This window comes from Phaenicophaeus curvirostris, chromosome 29, assembly GCF_032191515.1.
Source record: "Phaenicophaeus curvirostris isolate KB17595 chromosome 29, BPBGC_Pcur_1.0, whole genome shotgun sequence".
Classification (NCBI taxonomy): Eukaryota; Metazoa; Chordata; class Aves; order Cuculiformes; family Cuculidae; genus Phaenicophaeus; species Phaenicophaeus curvirostris.
The window spans coordinates 1,092,730-1,117,864 of NC_091420.1; the positions used below are offsets into that span (position 1 = coordinate 1,092,730).

At 56.4% G+C, this 25,135-nt stretch overlaps 1 protein-coding gene and 1 long non-coding RNA gene across 4 annotated transcripts; both read left to right on the forward strand.

The window, feature by feature from the left end:
* The first annotated feature begins 7,669 nt into the window (after positions 1 to 7,669).
* Positions 7,670 to 16,620, forward strand: HJV (hemojuvelin BMP co-receptor). Of its 2 annotated transcripts, XR_011339257.1 has the most exons (5): positions 7,670 to 7,913; positions 11,200 to 11,361; positions 12,509 to 13,011; positions 14,799 to 16,128; positions 16,240 to 16,620. XR_011339257.1 is itself a non-coding variant. In XM_069878657.1 (4 exons), exons 1-4 carry the CDS (start codon positions 7,805 to 7,807, stop codon positions 15,429 to 15,431), a joined length of 1,407 nt encoding a protein of 468 aa, XP_069734758.1. In that variant the 5' UTR covers positions 7,670 to 7,804; the 3' UTR covers positions 15,432 to 16,620. The 2 variants fall into 2 exon arrangements, 1 of the variants encoding a protein (XP_069734758.1); XM_069878657.1 differs by having other exon boundaries at positions 14,799 to 16,620.
* A 5,601-nt stretch (positions 16,621 to 22,221) lies between these two features.
* On the forward strand, positions 22,222 to 25,013 carry LOC138732214 (uncharacterized). Of its 2 annotated transcripts, none has more exons than XR_011339260.1 (3): positions 22,222 to 22,385; positions 22,782 to 23,089; positions 24,188 to 25,013. It is a non-coding gene; the product is annotated as an uncharacterized lncRNA (long non-coding RNA). The 2 variants fall into 2 exon arrangements; XR_011339261.1 differs by having other exon boundaries at positions 22,831 to 23,089.
* Positions 25,014 to 25,135: the final 122 nt, after the last annotated feature.

The window sequence follows — 25,135 nt, forward strand, 5'->3', positions numbered from 1 at the left end:
AGTTTGTTTCTTCCTCCTGCTCCGGAGGGAGGAAAAACCATTCCCTGGCTGTGCCCCCTTCTCCAGCCCATCTTCTCTTCTCCCAACACCTCCGCTAAAAGCAATGAAAAGAGCATTTAAAACCCCTTTCTGGAACATCTTGGAGACCTGGAGATGGGCTCTGCTGAACCATCAGGGCCAGGATGGATGGGGCTTGGATCAATCCCTCCTGCATCCCCTGGGATGCTGAGCTGGGATCAATCCCTCCTGCATCCCCTGGGATCCTGAGCTGGGACCAATCCCTCCTGCATCCCCTGGGATGCTCAGCTGGGACCAATCCCTCCTGCATCCCCTGGGATGCTGCGCTGGGATCAATCCCTCCTGCATCCCCTAGGATTCTGAGATGGGATCAATCCCTCCTGCATCCCCTGGGATGCTCAGCTGGGATCAATCCCTCCTGCATTCCCTGGTATCCTGAGCTGGGATCAATCCCTCCTGCACCCCTGGGATGCTGAGCTGGGATCAATCCCTCCTGCATCCCCTGGGATGCTCAGCTGGGATCAATCCCTCCTGTACCCCCTGGGATGCTGAGCTGGGATCAGTCCCTCCTGCATCCCCTGGGATCCTTAGCTGGGACCAATCCCTCCTGCATCCCCTAGGATGCTGCGCTGGGATCAATCCCTCCTGCATCCCCTGGGATGCTCAGCTGGGATCAATCCCTCCTGCATCCCCTGGGATCCTGAGATGGGATCAATCCTTCCTGCACCCCCTGGGATGCTGAGCTGGGACCAATCCCTCCTGCATCCCCTGGGATCCTTAGCTGGGATCAATCCCTCCTGCATCCCCTGGGATGCTGAGCTGGGATCAGTCCCTCCTGCATCCCCTGGGATGCTCAGCTGGGATCAATCCCTCCTGCATCCCCTGGGATGCTGAGCTGGGATCAATCCTCCCTGCACCCCCTAGGATGCTGAGCTGGGATCAGTCCCTCCTGCATCCCCTGGGATGCTGAGCTGGGATCAATCCCTCCTGCATCCCCTGGGATCCTGAGCTGGGATCAGTCCCTCCTGCATCCCCTGGGATGCTGAGCTGGGATCAATCCCTCCTGCATCCCCTGGGATCCTGAGCTGGGATCAGTCCCTCCTGCATCCCCTGGGATGCTCAGCTGGGATCAATCCCTCCTGCATCCCCTGGGATGCTGAGCCGGGATCAATCCCTCCTGCACCCCTAGGATGCTGAGCTGGGATCAATCCCTCCTTACCCCTCTGGGATGCTCTTTCCCCTGGTCTTCAGGGGTGTCTCTCCCCGGTGTCCCCCCCTCTCCACCCGGTGCCCCCCCCTCCCCAGTCCCCCCAGTCCCACTCCCACTCTCGAGGCGCTGCTGCCACCTCGCGGTGCTGGTTCCCCTCTCGCTGCTGTCCCCGCACCCCCAACCCCTCCCCCCGGCCTCATCCTGCAGGGCTGGGGGTGCTGGGGGGTCCCTCCCCACCCCCCCCAGTGACATCCTCGCACCCTGCCGAGCCCGGTCCGTCCTCTCCCACCGCGCAACGTGGACACCGGGATGGAGAAACTCAAGAGGCTCAACCAGGGTGAGAGCAAAGTCCTGCAGCTGCGGGGGAGCTAATCCCAGCAACAAACCCGGGCTGGGGGGGGGATGGATTGGGAGCAGCCCTGAGGAGAAGGGTTTGGGGTGCTGGGGGAGGAGAAGCTCCACAGGAGCCGGCAACGTGTGCTTGGAGCCCAGAAATCACCTGTCCTGGGCTGCATCCAAAGCCATGGGACCAGCAAGAAGGGAGGGGATTCTGCCCCTCTGCTCCGCTCTGGGAGACCACGTGGAGCCTGGGTCCAGTTCTGGAGTCCTCAGCCCAGGGAGGACCTGGAGCTGTTGGAGCGAGGCCAGAGGAGACCATGGAGATGATGAGAGAGCTGGAGAACCTCCTCTAGGAGAACAGGCTGGGAGTTGGGGTTGTTCAGCCTGGAGAAGAGAAGGCTGCTGGGAGACCTTAGAGCAGCTTCCAGTGTTGAAAGGGGCTCCAGGAAAGCTGGGGAGGGGCTCTGGATCAGGGATTGCAGGGAGAGAACGAGGGAAATGGTTTTGAGCTGCAAGAGGGGAGATTGAGATGAGATCTTGAGGAGGAATGTTTTAGTGTGAGGTTTGGGAGGCCCTGGCCCAGGTTGCTCCATCCCTGGAGGGGTTCAAGGCCAGGTTGGATGGGGCTTGGAGCCCCTGATGCAGTGGGAGGTGTCCCTGCCCATGGCAGGGGTGGGACTGGATGGGCTTTGAGGTCCCTTCCCACCCAAACCATTCGATTTCAAATAAAAAAATCCAGTCAACATGGGTTTACGAATGGCAGGTCTTGCCAAACTAACCTGATCTCCTACGACCAAGTGACTAGACTCATGGATGAGGGAAGGGCTGTGGATGGATCTTCTTGGACTTCAGTAAAGCCTTTGATACAGTTCCGCACAGCATTCTGCTTTGGAAACTGTCACCTCTGGCCTGGACAGGCGCACACTCTCCTGGGTGGAAAACTGGTTGGATGGAGAGACCAGAGAGTGGTGAGAGATGGAGTTAACTCCAGCTGGAGGCCAGTGACAAGTGGTGTCCCCAGGGCTCAGGGCTGGGTCAATGTTTTTATCAATGACCTGGGTGAAGGCATCAATGCACCCTGAGCAAGTTTGAGGACGACACTGAGCTGGGTGGAAGCTGGATCTGCTGGAGGGTCGGGAGGCTCCAAAGGGACCTGAACAGGCTGGATCCATGGGCTGAGACCAACGGCAGGAGGGTTAACGAGGCCAAATGGTGGGTCCCGCACTTGGGGCACAACAACCCTGAGCAGCTCCAGCCTAGGAGAAGTCTGGCTGGAAACTGCCTGGAGGAGAAGGACCTGGGGGGGTTGGTTGAACAGGAGCCAGCAGGGGCCCAGGGGGCCAAGAAGGCCAAGGGCATCTTGGCTTGGATCAGACCCGGCGTGGCCAGCAGGGCCAGGGAGGTTCTTCTCCCTCTGGCCTCGGCCCTGGGGAGACCGCTCCTCGAATCCTGGGGTCAGTGCTGGGCCCCTCCCCACAAGAAGGATGTTGAGGCTCTGGAGCGAGTGCAGAGGAGAGCAACGAAGCTGGGGAGGGGGCTGGAGAAGAAGAGGAGCGGCTGAGAGAGCTGGGGGGGTTTAGGCTGGAGAAGAGGAGGCTGAGGGGAGACCTCATTGCTCTCTGCAACTCCCTGAGAGGAGGTTGTGGAGAGGAGGGAGCTGGGCTCTTCTCCCAAGGGCCAGGGGACAGGACGAGAGGGAATGGCCTCAAGCTCCACCAGGGGAGGGTCAGGCTGGACATCAGGAAAAAATATTTCATGGCAAGGGTGATTGGGCAGTGTCCGAGGCTGCCCAGGGAGGGGGTTGAGTCCCCTTCCCTGGAGGGGTTTAAGGGCCGGGTGGACGAGGTGCTGAGGGCCATGGGTTAGTGATTGATGGGAATGGTTGGACTCAATGATCCGGTGGGTCTCTTCCAGCCTGATGATTCTATGATTTTAACCAATGGGGAAACCGAGGCACAGGGAGGCAGCCTGAGTTTCCTGCTGGTCCCCACACCCCAGCTCAGCACCAGCACCTTCCCCCATAGGATCAGTGCTTGGTAGAGACTGAACAGGGCAGGGGAACCTCCTGCTCCCTCTGCAAGGAGGTGCTGGGGGACGCGGGTTAGTGATTGATGGGAATGGTTGGACTCGATGATCCAGTGGGTCCTTTCCAACCTAGTGATTCTGTGATTCTAAGTCGGTGTCAAAGCCTCTGCCTCCAGCCCCATCTGCTCCCGTCTTTTTTTAGCCGCTGCGCTGCAGCTGCCCAGCCTGGAGCAGGTGCCTGGGGCTGGTGATTTATCCTCCCATCATGGAAGGACCCCAGCAGCAACCAGGCAAGGGCAGGGCAGCGAGAAGGATTTTTTTCCTCCAGACACAGCCGATGCCAGTCCTGCAGCTGGAGAGGGCTGGGGGACTTGGGTCACATCTCCAAGCGGGGCAGTTGAAGGATGCAGCTCCCTGATTCTTCCAGGACCCTCCAGGTTCTTCTCTCTCCTCATCGAGCACCAACATGTCCAGTCCTCCCAGCATCTGCTCTTCTCCAGAACCTCCTGATCTCCCCAAGCAAAGGAAGGGGGAAAGTTCTGCGCTGGAAAAGCCTGGAGGAAGAGCTGAACTTTAGTCTAGAGCTGCATCTTCATTGATGCTTCCATCTCCCTCTCTGCAGAGCAGTTGCCTGTGGACACAGGCTCCTTGCTTGGGAAGGTGCCCAGGCCACGTTATCCCACAGGTGCTGCTCGAAGCAGAGCTCACCCTGCATTCCCAGCAGCACTTCGCATTCTCCACCTGCTCCTTTTACCCAGAGCCTGGAGAAAGCCCTGAGATCAGCAGCTCCGAGCGCTCCAGCTGGGACTCCGCGTCCACCTCACACGCGGTTCGCTCTGCCCACAGACTCATTGGGGAAGGCTCCGGCTCTCCCTCCCTTTCCTCTTCCCCTCCCCACTGGAATCCGGCTTTCAGGATCAAAATTACTACTGGCTATTTTTAAAGTGTCGACTTAGCCCCTTCTCCTCCAGCTCGGAGTGACGGATCGCGCTGCCGTGAAGTTCAGCTGTTTGCTGCTCCCTCCACACCGAGCCCGGGGCATTAACAGCCACGATTCCCCCTTCTTGCTCCCGCTCGGAGCTAAATCTGCGCCGGGGACCAGGATTTTCATCCACAGGGTCTTGGGGGGTCAGTTGCTGGGTAAGTGGAGGGCTGGGATCCTCGGCGGAGGTTTGGGGAGGGAGGGATGTGGGTTCATGCCAAGCTTGGCGTGGAAAGGAGGGTGGATGCTTTGGATCTGTGAAAATTGGATCCATCCCTGCTGTGTCCGTACCCGGAGACGTGCGAGATCCTTTCTTCCAGCTCTCCAGCAATTCTTGCCTTCCCCAGGTAGCAATTCCAGCTCCGATCCCAGCCTCCAGCCCCCCCAGGGATGCTCACGAAAAGCTGGTGGAGTTCTCCCTGATGGGAGCTTAACGGAGCAGGGGAACCAGGAGCAACGCTGGGAGGTGGCAGCTCCACAGCTCTGGTGGAACCAGATTTGCTCCTTGGAGACCCGATACCTCTTTGGATACATTTTGCTGGGTTTCTCCATCCACACAAGCTATTTTGGGTGGAAACCCCCTGAGTTTGGAGCAGGGCTCCGGGTAGCAGGGGGCTTGCAGATAGAGCCAGTGCTAGGGCTGATCTCTCTGAGCAGATTAAACCTCCAAAGGGCTGGGGTTGAACCCAAACCCCACCAAACTCATCGTATTAGCAATTAGGGGCTGGAGCTGTGCTGTGACCCCGCCGTCCCAGCCCTTGGAGGGATGAAAGGGATGATCCACACGGGTGATGCTCACGGGCAGAGCTGAACGTTACCTGCTTTACACCAAAAACCAACGCAGCTGCCACAAGCAGGGCCTCTTCCCTCCTCCCAGGGCGAGGCAGCACTTGTGAAACCCTCATCCTTTCAGATAGGGGGGTCCGGGTGAGGCCACCTGCTCCCCAGCCCCCTCGACAGCAGGATTTGGGGGCCCAGCTGGCAGACGCGGAGCTCTGCGCCTCCTGACCCTCCAGCTGATTTTGCTGGTGGGAAGCAGGGAGGGGTTGGCTTTCAGAAGCAGTTTGATCACAGATGCTTTTCTCTTGGTACCGTGACTCGCTGCCAGCTCGGGAAAGATTCCCAGCCTCCTCAGTCCAAGATACGCCAGCAGCCCCCAGCTCGGATGGCATTAAAGCCACCAACGGCACAGCCACGATCCGGCACAGCATCAACGAGCTGCACCCCTCACGCTGAGTCTCAGGGTCACGAGGAACCCTTGGTTTCTCCATTAGAAGTTCCCCCTCACCGGTCCAAACAAAGCAGGTGGGTGGGATGCTCAGAGATCTCCGCTCTCGCCAAGCCCCGAGGGTTCCATCTGCTCTTCCAGAAGAATTCCCACCTGCCCGTGCCTGCTCCCACCCCCCGCGTAACCGATTCCCTCGGTGGGTGCCTGGGAAGCCAACGGCAGCAGATGGAGAGGATGCCGGGCCGGGGCGGCCCTTGGGAAGCCGCACTAGGAGATGGGGCTTATTTGTTAAACAACATTTTTTCCACTCCCTGGTTATCCCCTGTTACCAGGTAACAGACACCCAGAGCATAAATACTGGGCAGGGAAGAGCTGCAAAGCGTCCGTGCACCCCGGGAGGGAAAGAAACGGGCATCTAAAACCTTCCTCCTCGAGTGGCTGCTGGTGTAAAGCCCAGCTGGGATTTATTCTTTCTTTTCCTTCCTACCTCTTGCCCCCAAGGAAGAGGGGCTGTTACACTTAAAACCATAGAACCATAGAATCACCAGGTTGGAAAAGACCCACTGGATCATCGAGTCCAACCATTCCCATCAATCACTAACCCATGTCCCTCAGCACCTCGTCCACCCGTCCCTCAAACCCCTCCAGGGAAGGGGACTCAACCCCCTCCCTGGGCAGCCTCGGACACTGCCCGATGACCCTTTCCATGAAAAATTTCTTCCTGCTGTCCAGCCTGACCCTCCCCTGGTGGAGCTTGAGGCCATTCCCTCTTGTCCTGTCCCCTGGCCCTTGGCAGAAGAGCCCAGCTCCCTCCTCTCCACAACCTCCTCTCAGGGAGTTGCAGAGAGCAATGAGGTCTCCCCTCAGCCTCCTCTTCTCCAGGCTAAACCGCCCCAGCTCTCTCAGCCGCTCCTCTTCTTCTCCAGCCCCCTCCCCAGCTTCGTTGCTCTTCTCTGCACTCGCTCCAGAGCCTCAACATCCTTCTTGTGGGGAGGGGCCCACAACTGACCCCAGGATTCGAGGAGCGGTCTCCCTAGGGCCGAGGCCAGAGGGAGAAGAACCTCCCTGGCCCTGCTGGCCACGCGGGTCTCATCCAAGCCAAGATGCCCTTGGCCTTCTTGGCCCCCTGGGCCCCTGCTGGCTCCTGTTCAACCAACCCCCCCAGGTCCTTCTCCTCCAGGCAGTTTCCAGCCAGCCTTCTCCTAGGCTGGAGCTGCTCAGGGTTGTTGTGCCCCAAGGGCAGGACCCGCCATTTGGCCTCGTTAACCCTCCTGCCGTTGGTCTCAGCCCATGGATCCAGCCTGTTCAGATCCCTTTGGAGCCTCCTGACCCTCCAGCAGATCCAGCTTCCACCCAGCTTAGTGTCACCCACAAACTTGCTCAGGGTGCATCGATGCCTTCATCCAGGTCATTGATAAAGACATTGAACAGGGCTGCACCCAGCCCTGAGCCCTGGGGACACCACGTGGAACTGGCCTCCAGCTGGAGTTAACTCCATTTCCCACCACTCTCTGGGCCGTCCAACCAGAGTCGCAGCCGAAAACGTATTCCCTGAGGGATACATCCCAGGGATCTCCATTTCCACAGGGGTCATCGCCTAGGGACACAGGCAGAGGGCAGCGATAGCCCCCAGGGAAAGGAAGGAAAACCAGGTAGCACCCCCAGCCCATCCCACACACCCAGCAGCATCCCCCAGCCAGGGGGACTGGGGGGCTCCAACCTCCTCCTGGGGCTCCTCTGCCCCCGTCTCTCCACGCACCATCGCCCTCTGCCCCCTCCGCTTGTTGTTCTTGGCTGGGTTTTAGCCTGTCTAAATTTAGACAAGCTAAATTTCAACACCCACCCTCTGCCCCGCACGGGGAAGGGGACGGAGCAAAGGTAACCGAGAGGATCTCGGTGCCGCTTGCTGGGGTCTGCTCCCCGCACCAGCGCCCTGGGGTTTCCGCTGCGAGGCCATGAGGGTGCTTAGGGCCGTGGGTGACGTCTTCCCAGCTGTCACCCCATGGATCTGCCCGGCTGGCACTCGGGGCAGAGCTGGGTGACAAGGACAAACCAACCCACGTGTCCAGGGAAGGAGCTCCCAGCGCTGGGAGCCACCTCGGCTGCAGAAGGTGAGTGGGGCTGCAGGAAAGCAAGGGAAGGGATGAAGAGCTCAGTGCTGGGTCCAGCCCTGTTCAATGTCTTCATCAACGACCTGGGTGAAGGCATCGATGCACCCTGAGCAAGTTTGCCGGTGACACTGAGCTGGGTGGAAGCTGGATCTGCTGGAGGGTCAGGAGGCTCCAAAGGGATCTGAACAGGCTGGATCCATGGGCTGAGACCAACGGCAGGAGGGTTAACGAGGCCAAATGGCGGGTCCTGCCCTTGGGGCACAACAACCCTGAGCAGCTCCAGACTAGGAGAAGTCTGGCTGGAAAGTGCCTGGAGGAGAAGGACCTGGGGGGGTTGGTTGAACAGGAGCCAGCAGGGGCCCAGGTGGCCAAGAAGGCCAAGGGCATCTTGGCTTGGATCAGACCCGGCGTGGCCAGCAGGGCCAGGGAGGTTCTTCTCCCTCTGGCCTCGGCCCTGGGGAGACCGCTCCTCGAATCCTGGGGTCAGTTGTGGGCCCCTCCCCACAAGAAGGATGTTGAGGCTCTGGAGCGAGTCCAGAGAAGAGCAACGAAGCTGGGGAGGGGGCTGGAGAAGAAGAGGAGCGGCTGAGAGAGCTGGGGGGGTTTAGCCTGGAGAAGAGGAGGCTGAGGGGAGACCTCATTGCTCTCTGCAACTCCCTGAGAGGAGGTTGTGGAGAGGAGGGAGCTGGGCTCTTCTCCCAAGGGACAGGGGACAGGACGAGAGGGAATGGCCTCAAGCTCCACCAGGGGAGGGTCAGGCTGGACAGCAGGAAAAAAATTTTCACAGAAAGCGTGATTGGGCAGTGTCCGAGGCTGCCCAGGGAGGGGGTTGAGTCCCCTTCCCTGGAGGGGTTTGAGGGACGGGTGGATGAGGTGCTGGGGGACATGGGTTAGTGATTGATGGGAATGGTTGGACTCGATGATCTGGTGGGTCTCTTCCAACCTGGTGATTCTATGATTCTAAGATCCAAGGAGAAGGACATCAGCACCAGCACCCAGGGGTTCTCCAGAGTGTGGTCCCAAACAGGGAGGACTGGGGTGTCCAAGCCCCTCTCGCTGCCCCACCTTGCATGGTCAGAAAGCCCCCAGCCCCCTGTGGCGGCATCACCCTGCGTTTGCAGAGCCTCCCCTGCCGCTGCTCCTTTCTCCTAAAATGCTGGGGTCAGGGTGCCCCAAAGTCCTGCTGCCTGCAGGACCCATGGCTGGGCCTCTCCTGGCCCCAGCCGGAGCCTCGCTTCTCTGCTAAACATTAACCTGGTGTTTACCCGCTCAACCTTGCGCCTCCGGGGAGTTTGGGGAATAGCATCGAGAGGTCATAGAATCCTGGAATGGTTTGAGTGGGAAGGAACCTCAAATCCATCTAGTTCCACCCCTGCCATGGGCAGGGACACCTCCCACTGCATCAGGGGCTCCAAGCCCCATCCAACCTGGCCTTGAACCCCTCCAGGGATGGAGCTCCCTGTTCCAGGGCCTCCCCACCCTCACAGGAAAACATTTCTCCCTAAGATCCCATCTCAATCTCCCCTCCTGCAGCTCAAAACTGTTCCCCTTGTCCTGTCCCTGACCCAGAGCCCCTCCCCAGCTTTCCCCCAAGGTCACCAGCTCCTGTGAGCCCCTTGAAAGACGCTCAGCCTGGCCCAACAGGGGTAGGACCCAGCAATCATCAAATAATTATAGGAGGACTGGGACAGAGCCTGCTCGTGCCTCTGTCACCGACACAAACCTAATTCCCAATTCCCAGTACTTGCTCTTGCATCCCAGGGCTGCAGAGACCGTTCTCCCCTCTCCATCAGCTCAGCTCGTCCTCGCTGCCAGGAGCAGCTGGTAGCCCGAGCATCGCCTGCAGGTCAGGAGGCTGGTTCAGCTCCAGACATCTGCCCCATTGGCCACCAACCCAGCGCTCTGCCACATCCCCGTGCCAGCCGGTGCCACCAAGGGCGGCTGTTCCATAGAATCACAGAGAGAAGAGACCCTCCGGATCATCGAGTCCAACCATTCCCATCAATCACTAACCCATGTCCCTCAGCACCTCATCCACCCATCCCTTAAACCCCTCCAGGGAAGGGGACTCAACCCCCTCCCTGGGCAGCCTCTGACACTGCCCAATCACCCTTTCCATGAAAATTTTTTTTCTGATGTCCAGCCTGACCCTCCCCTGGTGGAGCTTGAGGCCATTCCCTCTCGTCCTGTCCCCTGTCCCTTGGGAGAAGAGCCCAGCTCCCTCCTCTCCACAATAGTTTGACAGCTGCAGCCTCAGCAAAGGGAGCCCAGAGGTGCCAGACGAGTGGGTGCAGCTGCAATTTCTCTCTTTTTGAGAGCAGGATGAGAATTCTGCTCTTCTCCTTCCCCTGGGGTTGCAAGAAAACACTTACTGCAACCACAGTGTGGGTGATGTCGACCCCTTGGGCTGCCCAGGGTACCAGGTGCAGACCCCCAGCACCTCGCACAAGCTTTGATGGGAATGGTTGGACTCGATGACCCGGTGGGTCTCTTCCAACCTGGTTATTCTATGATTCTATAAAAGGGAGAGGGGAAAAAAATATGGATTTCACTCACAGCAGTTTCAAAAGGCAATTTGACTAACAAGTGACTAGTAACCAGCTGCCGAAACGAGTCACACAGAGTTCACCCCCTGCCCTGGTGAAGCCCAAGCCAGGGTTCTCTCCTCTGGCTGTGTCTCATCCCACCACAGCCCAGTGTCTAGGTGGATGCAGCTTCTTGTGCCCCCAATCCCACTGTCTCGAGCCCCCCTGGCACGCAGGGAGCAGCCAGAGCGGGTACAGCAAGGGGGAAAGTAGATGGAAGGTGTTTCCCAGCTTGGAGGGGGGCTGGATGCAGGTTTTTGGTGCAGCAGGAGGTGCTGGGTGTGGGTGTTACAGCGGTTACACTTACAATTTGGCTTTTCCCACCCATATCCCAGTGGATGCTGGGTTCCAAGACTGGGTTTCAGTGGAGACAGGAGCAGGGTCGAGGCAGACCGCTCTGTGGGATACTTTGGGTCCTCTCCATGCTCTTCAGTTGCTCAAACCCCTGCCATCTAGCCTCTCCGAGCTGCTGGAGCTCACCCATCCTCTCCAAGGGCAGCTGGAAGCTGTGACTCCTGACACAGCAAACAGCACAGCTGCCTCGGGATGGAAGGCGAGAGCTGCAGAGGTTGAGAGCGCTTAAAAACCCCAAACCCACCAGGATTTTCCTCAAAACTTGGCGCAAACAAGCCCTGCAGGACCACCTGCCTGCTCCGTACCTTGTTGGCACCTCTGAGATCCAACCTCTGCTTTGCTTCTAGGGGAGCTGCCGAATGAAGGCGGGAGAAGCCAGCGGGTGAGCAGCCCCCCAGGAGCTGCATGGATTGGAATGGGGAAACCTGCCTGCAGTAAGAGCCCAAGGCAGCTGGAAAACCCCAGCTTCTTCCTCCGAGCTCTCCTCCTCCTCCTCTTCTGCAGGCATGGTAAGGAACCGCACGGGCAGAGCCACCTCGCTGCCCACGGGAGGTGCAGCCGCAGGGACAGCGGAGCACCTGGGAGGTGACCAGAGCAAGGAGAAGATCCTCTCCACACAGCCCTAAGGCTCACGCCCTGTCAGAGCTCAGCCCAAGGAAAGCATCCCCCTGCTCTCCTGCAGCAGATACTCTCCCTGTGAGACACATGAAAGCTCAGTTACGTCCAAGATAAGACAGGGACCAGCTAAGGTCCAAGGTCTTCTCGCAAAAGGCATCAGCCCATCCATCCCTCGCTCTCCCACCTGCACCCCAGATGAGGGATGAGCCCCTGCAGACCCTAAAACCACCTCTCAGCACCTAGCCCAGACCTGCTGGGGTCCACCTCCAGCTCTCCCTCATAATGCCACTGCCTAATGAGCTAAATGAGCCCCTGCAGACCCTAAAACCATCCCCAAGCACCTTACCCAGCCCTGTTGGGTCTTCTTGCGAAAGGCATCAGCCCATCCTTTCCTCACTCTTCCACCCGCACCCTAGATGGTGTTATGAGGAATGAGCCCCTGTAGACCCTAAAATTATTATGCCACTGCTTAATGAGCTAAATGAACCCTGCTGGGGTGGGTTCGTTAGCCCTGGAGCTGTGGCACATGGTGCTGCCTTCTGCAGCAGGGAGGAACGGTGTTTGAGGGGCAGGGATGGCTTTGGGGCCATCCAGCCTAGCAGGAAAAAGCAGTTGCACAGCCTGGTCAAGGTTGGAATGGGAAAGAAGGGCTTTCCCAGCTCAGAAAGTCCTGTTTGTCCCCTGGCAAACCCTCTGAGCTGCGTCCTGGAGTCACAATCACAACTGCTGCCCTGGCTCTGAGCTGTGATTGTGCCCCAAGTGCGATCCTACATCCTAGCTGGTTCCGGACACGCCTTCGGCTGCGTGAGTGCCCTCCACGCTGCTGCAGGCAACTCGGGATTCATTCCCCTCCGGCACGTAACAAGCCCATCATTTAAACTAGCTCATTAATATAGGGAGAGAAATGCTTCCAGAAGGTGCCCCCATCCCGAAACCTGGAGTGGTCCAGGTGGTGGGAAGCAGAGGGATGGGAAGGGGCTGCTTTTCCACACCCCTACGGCTCGACTGGGCTGCTCCAACCTCCCCCGTCTCTCCCAGTTTCTTCCCAGTGCAAGATCCGTCGCTGCAACTCCGAGTACGTGGCTGCCACCCTCAACCTGCGCCGCTCCGACCGCAACGCCGTGTACTGCAACGCCCTCCGCTCCTACTCCCACTGCACCCGCAAGATCGCTCGCACGTGCCGAGGGAACCTGGCTTATCACTCGGCCGTCCACGGCATCGAGGACCTCATGATCCAGAACAACTGCTCCAAGGAGGGTCCCACCTTGCCGCCCCGGCCCCGGCCCCTGGCTCCCAACCACCAAGGCTTTGAGTCTCTCTTCATGTGCAACTACGAGAAGAGTTTCCTCTACAAGCACGGCCGGCTGCCCCGCTACCAGCACTGCGCCACATTCGGGGACCCCCATATCCGCACTTTCCATGATGATTTCCACACGTGCCAGGTGGAGGGGTCCTGGCCTCTCTTGGACAATGACTACTTGTTTGTGCAAGCAACCAGTTCTCCGGTGGTGAACGGGTCCAGCGCTACAGTCACTAGCAAGGTAACGCTCGCCCACGGGGTTTGGCAGCTAAATTCAGCTCCGGGATGCAGCGACGGCTCAGGGAACCCCCTGCGAGGCCACCAGCATCCTGGCTCAGAGCAGCCATGGGGTGGCCAGCAGGAGCAGGGATGGGATCGTCCCCCTAGACTCAAATCCTCAAATCCTGGGTTCAGTTCTGGGCGCCTCACTCCAAGAAAGACATTGAGGGGTTGGAGCGTGTCTGGAGAAGGGAATGGAGCTGGGAAGGGGCTGGAGAACAGGGGTTGGGGGAGCGGTGAGGGACCTGGGGCTGTTTGGCCTGGAGAAGAGGAGGCTGAGGGGAGACCTCATCGCTCTGTGCAGCTCCTGGGAAGGAGGCTGGAGCCAGGCAGGGATCGGGCTCTGCTCTCAAGGAACAAGCAATGGGATGAGAAGAACCAGCCTCAAGTTGTGCCTGGAAGGTTTAAATTGCATATTGGGAAATATTCCTTCACTGACAGGGTGGGGAAGCCCTGGCAGAGGCTGCCCAGGGCACTGGGGTGTCCCCATCTCTGGAGAGGTTCACAAACCGTGTGGCCATGGCCCTTGGGGACAGGGGTCAGGGGTCAGTCCCATGGTGGGTTGAGCTGGCGGTTGGGCTGGATAAGCTCCGAGGGCTTTTCCAGCCTTCATGATTCCCGGATTCTGTGCATTCCCTGAAACGGCTGGAGGGGGCAACAATAGCTTCAGCTAAACCCAGATGGGATCAGGAATGAACATCTGCAGGAACAAGTGGATCCTTGAGGGGACCAGAGGGACCTGCAAACGCTCCCATTGCTGCCTGGGGCTGGATCACTGTGTGCTCCACGCGTTACCTGGCTTGGCTCCCTCCCAGTTTCCAGTTGCTTAAATGGCATGAAAGAAAGAAGGAGAGGCCTTATGAGGAGCGGCTGAGAGAGCTGGGGGGGTTTAGCCTGGAGAAGAGGAGGCTGAGGGGAGACCTCATTGCTCTCTGCAACTCCCTGAGAGGAGGTTGTGGAGAGGAGGGAGCTGGGCTCTTCTCCCAAGGGCCAGGGGACAGGACGAGAGGGAATGGCCTCAAGCTCCACCAGGGGAGGGTCAGGCTGGACCTTCCCTGGAGGGGTTTAAGGGCCGGGTGGACGAGGTGCTGAGGGACGTGGGTTAGTGATTGATGGGAATGGTTGGACTTGATGATCTGGTGGGTCTCTTCCAACCTGGTGATTCTGTGATTCTATGAAAGGAAGGAAAGAAGGAATCGTTGCTGTTTTCCCCACAGGACTGCAGCAACGTGAGAGAGATGGGTTGGGGCAGAAGGGGCTGTGTCAGTGAGGATGAAGGGGATGTGAGGTGAGGCAGATGTGTTCGATCTGCTTCTATGGTAGCTGGTACCTGGGTAGATGTGTTCGATCTGCTTCTATGGTAGCTGGCACCTGGGTAGATGTGTTCAATCTGCTTCTGTGGTAGCTGGTACCTGGGTAGATGTGTTCAATCTGCTTCTATGGTAGCTGGGACCTGGGTAGATGTGTTCAATCTGCTTCTATGGTAGCTGGGACCTGGGTAGATGCGTTCAATCTGCTTCTGTGGTAGCTGGTACCTGGGTAGATGTGTTCAATCTGCTTCTATGGTAGCTGGTACCTGGATAGATGTGTTCAACCTGCTTCTATGGTAGCTGGGACCTGGGTAGATGCGTTCAATCTGCTTCTATGGTAGCTGGCACCTGGGTAGATGTGTTCAATCTGCTTCTATGGTAGCTGGGACCTGGGTAGATGTAGCCTCGGATCAACCCCTCTCTGCTGTGCTCTCTGCAGCTCACCATCATCTTCAAGAACATGAAGGAATGCATCGACCAGAAGGTTTACCAGGCTGAGATAGACAACCTCCCGGCAGCCTTCGAGGACGGCTCGGTGAACGGCGGCGAGAGGCCCGGCGGGAGCAGCTTGACTATCCGGGATCTCAACCCCCGGCGGCACGTGATGATCCGTGCGGAATACATTGGCACCACCATCGTCATCCGCCAGGCCGGCCGCCAGCTCTCCTTCTCCATCCGCGCGGCCGAGGAGGTGGCGCGAGCCTTCACGGAGGAGCAGGACCTGCAGCTCTGCGTGGACGGCTGCCCCCGCAGCCAGCGCCTCTCCCGCAGCCAGTGCTGCCGCGGCCGCACGACGCCCGAGGCGGCTCGCGCGCTCTGCAAGGAGAAGCTGCCCGTGGAGGACGTCTACTTCCAGTCGTGCGTTTTCGACGTGGTGACCTCGGGGGATGCCAACTTCACCATCGTGGCTCGCGGGGCCCTGGAAGATGCCAGGGACTTCCTCCCCAACACTTCAAAACTGCACATCTTCCAGGCTGGGGCAGGCTGCTCACGTGTCTCTTCTTCCTTCCTCCTCCTCATCCTCCTCCTCCTCCTCCCCACTTGCCTTCCGGCTGTTTTGTTGCACTTTTAACCCTCCCTGGTGTTGTGTACAGCACACAAAGAGCAACACGGGGTGAAGACACGGCTAGAAAACCTCTCTGCCTCTCAAAGTCTTCCCGTGATCTTGCTTTACACCTCTTTTCCAGTGTTACTGACTTTTACTCAGGAACCTTACAGATTAAGAAATAATCGGCTCAAAGCCCAGATCCCCAATCGTCAGAAGTCAAAAAAAAAATGTTGTTTGGTGGATTTGGAGCCCTTTGACCCAGCTGCTACCAAAGCAATGTGAGAGTGAAGCAAGGCAATAAGTTGGTTATTGAAGTTTGAGACCAAGGTTTGACTTTTTTGAGGTAGAAAATTTGAGATTTTTGAACTAGAGATTTTTTTCCCACCACGTTCTCCTCTCTCTGGATAAGCAACGTGCTCATTTCCAGCATCGGGCGCTGCAGAGCCTCAGGTCTTTGGCGTTTCAGGCTACGGTTGCTATTTTTCCTTGTTGTCTTGGCACCTGTTTCAGACTCGCTATCGCCAGTTCTGGGCTTTGCGTTGAGTTTCAGTGAGGAAAAATCACCCCTCTCCCTTGGGCGCAGCCTTCTCACTGCCACGAGCCCATCCAAACCCAACCCAGACTGCGGGTTTCGCATCCAAAAGGGAATTAAGAAGGAAAACACGGAGCTGGCAAGTTGCCTTCGGACAATATCGGCGAGCAGATGTACATAAATACAGCGGTGAGGCCAAACGAGATGTTTAATATATTTAAGAGGTTGTAAGTAAAGCAGATTAAGAGTTCTATATGATAAGAAATATTTTCTGTATGAAAAGAGTTCTTTTATTTTCAGTAAAGAGGCCTCATATTAAAATTTTTGCCCCGTGGAGATGGACGAAGAGCCTTGCGAAGCGCTGGCCTTCCGGAGGATGAAGCTGGCAGCAAGATTTGAGCATCTTGGGGAAAAAGAACTGCATCCAGGTCCAGAGGAACTGGAAAACAAGGCTTCACAGTTCACGTTTCAGCAGATCTGATGTTACTTGTCGGGGTTTTTTGGGGTGGTTCTGCCGAGGGCACAAAGAGTAAATACGGAGACGTCTCTTAGATATTGGCAGATTTCCTCTCCGACGCGTACTCCAAGCACACGGCGAGTAGCGCGAGAGTTTCTCTGCCTCTCGTGTGCTGCCCTCGCTAATCCCCAAGCGTTTTGACATTAAAGGAGGCTATTTTTGAAGTCCTCGTTTCCTGTCATCTGTCTCTTTATTTCTTTGGTCGGCAGCAGCAGGTGAAGATAATAATATCTCGCCTTCCACCCACTGCTCCTCTGACTCCGGAGCACTTTCAGGTCTACGTACACACGAACAGGGAGGAGAAACCAGCCTGCCTCGTGGTGACGCTCAACCGATGTGCAGGTGCCCACGGGAGCAGCGTTCCCCGTCGAGATAAAGCCCTCGGAAGCCCTAAAGAGGCTGCAGGGTTGATAGAGCTGGAGCTCCTTATAGAAATGGGGTTGACTTGGTCTAGTAATCAAAGGTGGCTCTTCAACAGCACACAGCGAGGCCACACAATGGCCACAAACAGCGTCGTGGTCACCACAGGGACAGATTTTATGATACAGAAAATAATTGTCCTTTAGATTTTGGCCAACGGAGCCAACCAGCTATGCCACAGGGAAAAGAGGGGTTCCTAACGGAGAGATAGAATCATTAGGTTGGAAAAAACTTCTGAGATCATCAACTCCAAGCATCCCTGTCCACTACTACGTCACGCCCCCAAGAACCTCATCTCCCTGCCTTTTAATCCCCTCCAGGGATGGGGACTCAGCCACCTCCCTGGCAGCTGTTCCAGGGCTTGAGAACCCTTTCGGTGAAGAAATTTTGCACGATGTCCAATCTAAACTTCCCCTGATGCAGTTTGAGGCCGTTCCTTCTCGTCTCATCACCTCTCACCTGGGAGAAGAGACCAACACCCACCTCTCTGCAACCTCCTTTTAGGTGGTTCTGGAGAGCAATGAGGTCTCCCCTCAGCCTCCTCTTCTCCAGGCTGAACAACCCCAGGTCCCTCAGCTGCTCCTCATAACCCCTGTTCTCCAGCCCCTTCCCAGCTCTGTCCCCTTCTCTGGACGTGCTCCAGGACCTCAAGGTCTTTCTTATAGTGAGGGGCATCACCCCAGCTCTGTCTGCCCCAGGGAGTGTGGCGGGGGGCACTAACCCAGAGCTCTGCAAGGGGGCTCCAAGGACACCTCCCGTACAAGGACAGGCTGGGAGAGTTGGGGTTGTTCAGCCTGGAGAGGAGAAGGCTCCAAGGAGACCTTAGAGGAACTTTCCAGTACCTGAAGGGGCTCCAAGAAAGCTGGGGTGGGGCTGTTTACAAAGGCCTGGAGTGATAGGATGAGCCTGAGCTAGTGGGAGGTGTCCCTGCCCATCACAGGGGGCTGGAAATGCACGATCTTTAAGGTCCCTTCCAATCCAAACTCTTCTATGATTCTATGATTCTAAGAGCTTTGATCCCAACCAAAAGAAAAGCAGAATTTCCTGGCTCTGACTAGAAGTATCATCCAGATGCCTCTTGAAGAGAGAACATTGGCCAGAGCTCTCTGGAAAAGGTGAGCTGGATGGCCTGAAGCAGCTCCGGGAGGTCTGAAGCTTCGATTCTGGTTGGAGCAGGTACCAGCGAGTCACAGCACGTCACAAGGCCACCACCTCCCTTCCACGCGCCACATGCTTAAACCTAAGCCGCAGCCTGGCGAGCAACGTGGAAGCAACATGCGCGGTGTGGAATGGGTTTGCGCCTGTTCCCTAAATTGTTCTGTACACGGCATCCTCAACGTAGTGACTGCAGAGGAAGCACGGCCGCTCAAAGACGTGCGAAAGGAGAAAAGAGACCTTTCCACCCCTGACAGATTGCAGGCTGAAATAAAGAAATGGAACGTAGGCGTGGATCCAAGTCCCATTGATGTTGACAAGAATACTTCCATTGACGTCAGTAGACTTTGGATCGAGCCCTGAAGTTTCCTAGCATGTGTCACCTGCTAAAAATGACACCAGCAACACCAGCAGTGTTTCCAAAGCGAAGCCAGCTTGGGCTACTGTGCATCCAGATGCCCAACCGGGGCGGTTGGAGCAAAGGAATTCCCAGTCTGGATCAGCCTTGTGGCTTCCCTGCCCTGGTAGGTGGTTGTCAACAGCAATCGGGGACAATCTGCTCCTCTTAGAACCCGTTTCACTCGGATCTCGGGTAATCAGGGAAATGCCAAGCCCTTGGGGCATGAGGTGTAGGAGCCAAACTGGAATCTTCATTGTGTCATCAGGGAGCTGGATCATGAGGTGGCCACATCCCAGTGCTGCGGTGAGAGCTCTCTAAGTTGGAGCTGCTGAGCCTCTTACCCTACAAACCAGAGCCCTCCAGCCCAGCAGCCGGCCTTCAAACTGGTAGAATTGGTTTAAAATCCACCCGAACACACAAATTCCCTCGGCACGTTGCAGGTTTTGTTAGCAAGATGTCCTGGCCAAGGCGAGAACTTCCTCCACTAAGTTCAAGGTTAGATTTGGCTTCCTCGTGTTCACAACGGCCAACGCCTTGAGCAGCATCACGAGGAGGGAACAGGAACCAGGGCAGGGGCTGAAATGGGCACATCTCGAATCATAGAGTCAGAGAATCACTAGGTTGGAAAGGACCCACTGGATCATCGAGTCCAACCATTCCCATCATCGGAAATGGAATGTTTCCTCGTGTTCCTGACACTAAAAAAGATGCTCAAATGACAGAAAATAGATAGATAGATAGATAGATAGATAGATAGATAGATAGATAGATAGATAGATAGATAGATAGATAAGCCAGCAGGCATTTCAGCAGCAGATGCAGAGAAGCCAGATCACTGAGGTTCCACCTCCTCTTGTCCTCATGAAGTGGTGAAAGCCACGGTTGGCAGCCCCTTCTTCTCATAAATACACAAATAATAGAATCGTTGAGGTTGGAGGAGCCCTCTGAGCTCACCCAGTCCAACCATCCACCAACCCCACATGGGACTGACCCCTGTCCCCAAGTGCCACAGTCACACGGTTTGTGAACCTCTCCGAGATGAGGATCCCCCCCAACCCTGGGCAGCCTCTGCCAGGGCTTCACCACCCTCTCAGTGAAAGAATCTTTCCCAATATCCAATTTAAACCTCCCAGGCACAACTTGAGGCCGTCCCCTCTCATCCCATCCTTGTTCCTTGGGAGCAGAGCCTGACCGCTGCCTGGCTCCAACCTCCTTTCTGGAGCTGCAGAGTGATGAGTTCTCTCCTCAGCCTTCTCTTCTCCAGACTAAACAGCCCCAGGTCCCTCACTGCTCCCCCAACCCCTGTTCTCCAGCCCCTTCCCAGCTCCGTTTCCTTTTCCAGACACACTCTGGCCCCTCAAGGTCTTTCTAGGAGCGAGGATTTCTTGGAACTGAGGATTCAAGGATTTGTGTCCAGGGATACGATCCCATCCCTGCTCCTGCTGGCCACCTGGCCAGGCTGCTGGTGGCTTTCTTGCCCACCTGGGCCACTGCCATCTCAAAGTTAAAGGGTGGTTCTCACTTTTACAACTGCACAAGCTGCACACTCAAAACACCAGAAATTGGCTCATAGCAGCCAAATTTAAAGGCAGATTCATTTACCTCCTCTTAAACTTTGGACCCAGGACTGGGCAGGTCGAATGCACCAAGTCTGGGGTGCAGGTCATTCAAAACTCATCCTGCCTGAGTGAAAATCCCTCCCATGCCATTCCTGGCAAAGCCTCTAGATGTCCACACAGCCCAAAGCACGGGAAGGACTTCAGGGGTGCCACCAGCTCCAAAGCCCAGAGGTGTCTGTCCTGACCCCAAAAACCACTGAAGGCACCCATGAAGGTTCCCTTGTGAGATCAGTGAGGGTGAAGGAGGTCTAGGAGGGGATTTGGCCTCCAGTTTTAGGGCCACGAAGATGATCCAAGGGCTGGAGAGCCTCCTGTACAAGGACAGGCTGAGAGTTGGGGTTGTTCAGCTGGGAGAGAAGAGTCTGCTGCGGGGAGACCTTAGAGCAGCTTCTAGTGCTGAAAGGGGCTCCAGGAAAGCTGGGGAGGGGCTCTGGATCAGGGATGGGATGATGGAGAATGGTTTTGAGCTGCAAGAGGGGAGATTGAGATGAGATCTTGGGGAGAAATGTTTTGCTGTGAGGGTGGGGGGACCCCAGCCCAGGTTGCTCCATCCCTGGAGGGGTTCAAGGCCAGGTTGGACGGGGCTTGGAGCCCCTGATCCAGTGGGAGGTGTCCCTGCTCATGGCAGGGGTGGGACTGGATGGGCTTTGGGGTCCCTTCCGACTCAAACCGTTCTGTGATTCTACGATTTTAGTCCCCAGACCTGGTTCTCTAAATTATGAAGCTTGATCTGTGGGGTGAGCACCTCCAGTGAGGATCTCCTTGCCCCCAGGCACTGACGCAGGCGCTGGCAGCCTCACAGTAGCTCTGAAAAGTAAGGAAACCACCTTATTCCTTTGCTTTTTCCAGCATCTGCAGCCCCTGCTGGGCCGTTCAAGGGATAAATGGATGGAGCAGGAGTGGAAGCTCAGTAAATCTTCCGCTTTATGATACTTTTTCCTCCCTTCGTAAGAACGTGTTTCATAACCAGCTGACACCAGAGGCAAAGAGGACCCAGAGGGTTGGTTTGGCAAAGAGATGAGCTGGATTTGTTCTTCTAGAAGAGGGAGGCTGGGCTGATGGAGCTTAGAGCAATGGGTTCAGCTGGCCCTGCCGTGCACCACGAGCCCGGGAGAGGTCACGCTCTCCCAGCCAGAGCTGGCGCAGACGAGTTTTCCGGCCCAGAGCAGATGATAAACACGGGACTTCCCAAATTCCTCCTTGTTTATGGATGACTGAGTTCAGTTAGTCCCTTGTCACAGGCTGTTGACTCTTAGCCCTGGCTTTCCCCCTCCTCTGTTGCAAAAAAACACGACCTGGGCCAGAAAAGAGGTGAAGAAATCCCACCACAGCAAAGAACCTTCTGTCAGGGGGAGCTTTCGCATCATAGTCCTGGCAGGAGCTGGGAACTTGGGGCTCTGGGGGGAAAGCCCTCATCCTTGGGTCCTGAGAGGGTTTTCCATGATCAGCAGGGCTGGAAAACGGGACCCCAATCCACAAGATGTGTGCCACAAGGAGTTTCAAAACCCTCCACAGCCTGCACAGTGCTACAAAGCCCCCACAGCGGTGACAAAAAGATGTCGCTGTGGGTGAAAGCAGCAAAAAAAGAGATGATTTTGGAAACTTTGAACTGCCCCGAGAGCTTTCCAACCTGTTTGAGGTAGATCCCTGGAACCTCCTCTGCATTCCAGGGCTCTCCCCCGCCTCAAGCCAGGCACCTTAACCACCTCAGCGCGAATGTTGTTTGCGTTTAGAAACCGAAAGGGAGACTCTCCCCTTTGCTTCGCTGCCTGTTTTTCAAACCTAGAAATCGCAGGCAGCCCTTTTGCTCTGGAACCGGCGCCGTGGCCGCAGCCGAACGCGAAGCGGGGAGAAGCCGAGCGTGGGACAAGCTTTCCAGGAGCCACTGAGCTCCCACAGCGCCTCGTTTCGCAGCCACACGCACCCGATGCAATCAGCGTGGGATTTATTTCTGATGTTCCCTTGTACATAAACAACCTCGCCAAAGGAAATGCCTTTTTCCGCCCCGGCTCTTGCTCTCCACAGCACAACAAGCACACAGTGTCCCTTCACTCGAACCATTGTGACTGCTTCACCTCCCCTCTATTCCTCCCCCCTCCCTGCCTCGAAATTGCTGGAAACAGCCATATATGGGGGGAGAAAAAAAAAAAAAAAAAAAGAGGAACCAGCAGTGAGGAGCTCCAGCAGGCACCCCCATCAGATCTCCCAGTAATTCCAGGGGGGCAGCTGGTTGTCCATTAGCTGGAGAAAAGGACATCTTGCCACCAGAGGAGGGTGGCTTCTCCAGGACACGAAGGGTAGTGGCTGTCGATAACCTAGACCAGGAAAAAACAAGGTTTTCATCAGCATCAGACTTTATTACAAGAGGGATTCGGGTGGGTGGTGGGAATAAGGGCATTGTCATAGAATCATAGAATCATGGGATGGTTTGGGTTGGAAGGGACCCCAAAGCCCATCCAGTCCCACCCCTGCCATGAGCAGGGACACCTCCCACTGCACCACGGGCTCCCAGCCCCATCCAGCCTGGCCTTGAACCCCTCCAGGGATGGAGCAACCTGGGCCAGGGCCTCCCCACCCTCACAGCAAAACATTTCTCCCCAAGATCTCATCTCAATCTCACCTCTTGCAGCTCAAAACCATTCTCCATCATCCCATCCCTCACCCAGAGTCCCTCCCCAGCTTTCCTGGAGCTCCTTTCAGCACTGGAAGCTGCTCTAAGGTCTCCCCACAGCCTTCTCTTCTCCAGGTTGAACCCCAACTCTCAGCCTGTCCTTGTACAGGAGGTTCTCCAGCCCTTGGATCATCTCCGTGGCCTCCTCTGGGCTCGCTCCACCAGATCCAAGCCCTCCCTGGGCTGAGGAAGGACAAGATTTCATTGAATTATGGAATCACTAGGTTGGAAAGGACCCACTGGACCATCGATTTCCAGCAAGGCACAGCGTGACCAGCGTGGCCCGTGGCTCTGGGAGCTGCCGTCGTGCCCAGTTTCTGCCTTGCCCCGTTCCTTCCCCGTGTCTCACACAGCAGCTCCGGCTCCCCGTGAGTCACCTCAGGGCTCGGTTTCTCACGAAGCCCAACCCTGCTGCTTTTGGGTTATCCCCAGCGTATAACATTAGTCACACAGCTCTCCTTGTCATCCCTCGCCCCCGGCCAGGCGCACCAGGAGAGGACGAGGCTCTGCTCGCTCTCCCCATCCACCCTCAGTGGCTTTGCTCTCAATTAAGCGTTGCGGGGAAGGGGATCCTCCAAGCATCACGATCCCTGTGGGAAATGAGCTGAGAGGGGGGTGAATGCCTAAAAACAATTGCTTAGTGGGAGCGAGAAAGCCCCAATTGCCAGTCTCTGCCCTGAAATCCAACTGGCTTCTCTCCTGGTGCCTTTGCTTTCAGACACAGACGTGACATTTTGAAGCTTTCGGGTTGTTTTTTTTAACAAGCTAAAATTCCTGAGAATTTCTGAAACCCTTGCTTCATCCAGAGTGCTGCTTGCGTGGGAAAAACCTCGCGAACCAAGCCAGAGCCCTGGGGAAATGAGAGCTGCTCGCGGTTCTGCAGCGGGAGAGGCATTTCCAGTCGGATAGAGGTTACGAGAGCAAAGGGCAGGAGCTGACTGGCAGATAAAGAGAAATGTGGAGAGCACTGGGGCTGCGGAACGTGCCTGGGACCAGATCTTTGGCAGGCTCTTTGGCTTCGGGCTCCATCGTCCTTTGACATTGTCGGAATGTGTTTTCCCGGTCCCCGCAGCCATGGGCAGCGAGCACCAAGCTGGATTTGTCTTCTTGGAAAGATGGACATCGAAGGAAACCAGAGAGGGAGCGCGTAAACACGGGAATGCTGGACGCAGCTCCGAGCCGGGGGCTTTAGGATCAAATATCCCATAGCTGGCAAGGCTGGGAAGAGATCTCCCCTCTCGTTTTGCCAAATTAGAACAACTCCGCAGCTCTTTCCTCTTCCCGTGTGCCAGGAGGGACAGTGGGGCAAGGGTTAGGGTGGTAGGAGAAGGGCTGCAGCTCCTCCATCGCGTCCCTAACCGGGAAAAAAAATTATCTGGCCGTAAGGAGAGCCGTCCCGCAGCTTGGCAGGAGAACAGTTTATGCCCTACAGTTTATCTGGATGCTTTATCGGTTTATTCTAACAGGTGTGAATTAACTCCGGGGAAAGGCGAGGATGGCGGGGAAAGAAAAACAGGGCGCGTGCCAGAAAGTGGTGGGTAAACAAGCTCCGGATCCGAAGGACAACGGAGACAACCCTGAACAAAAACACCTCCCTTTTCCTCCGGCGGGGTGGGGAGGGCTTGAAAACCCCAGTTTTCCAACCCTGCTTCGTTGGGTGGCTCCAAAAAGACATTGTTTGCCTGTTTCCTCCCCTCCCAGTGTTTTCCTGAACTGGAAAAGCACGGAGGGCTTTGAAAACTAAGCCCTGTTGGGGCTGCGCAGCAAAAACCATCTAGGAAGGAAAAACCGAGGGTTTCTCCGAGTCAAAAGCCTCCTCCGAGGGCAACACAACATTCCCTGCTCCCCAAATCCCAGCTGGAAAACAGGGACAAGGGGTCTGCCTGCCAGGCAGGTTGGCAGGATTTTTTTTCCACCCCCCCCCCACCCTTAGACTTGAGACTAAAATTCATTTTCTATGGTGAACAGTGAGGAACATCTGGATATTTCGATCCTAAAATAAACATTTGACTCAGTTTTTGTGTCCCCCCTGCGCCGGGCGATGGCTCGAAGGACCCCGAAGCACCAGGAGGAGGAGGGGGGTCAGGCTTCCCTTTTAGTAGCGGGACACATCGAGAGGGACATTTCTGGGAAGAGTCCCCAAAAATCTAGGAAGGGTCCCCAAAAATCTAGGAAGAGTCCCCAAAAGTCTAGGAAGAGTCCCCCAAATCTAAGAAGGGTCCCAAAAATGTAGGAAGGGTCCCCAAAATCTAAGAAGGGTCTCCAAAAATCTAAGAAGGGTCCTCAAAATCTAAGAAGGGTCCCAAAAATCTAGGAAGAGTCCTAAAAATCTAGGAAGGGTCCCCGAAGATAAGAAAGGTCCCCAAAATGTAGGAGGGGTCCCTAAATCAAAGAAGGGTCCCCAAAAATCTAAG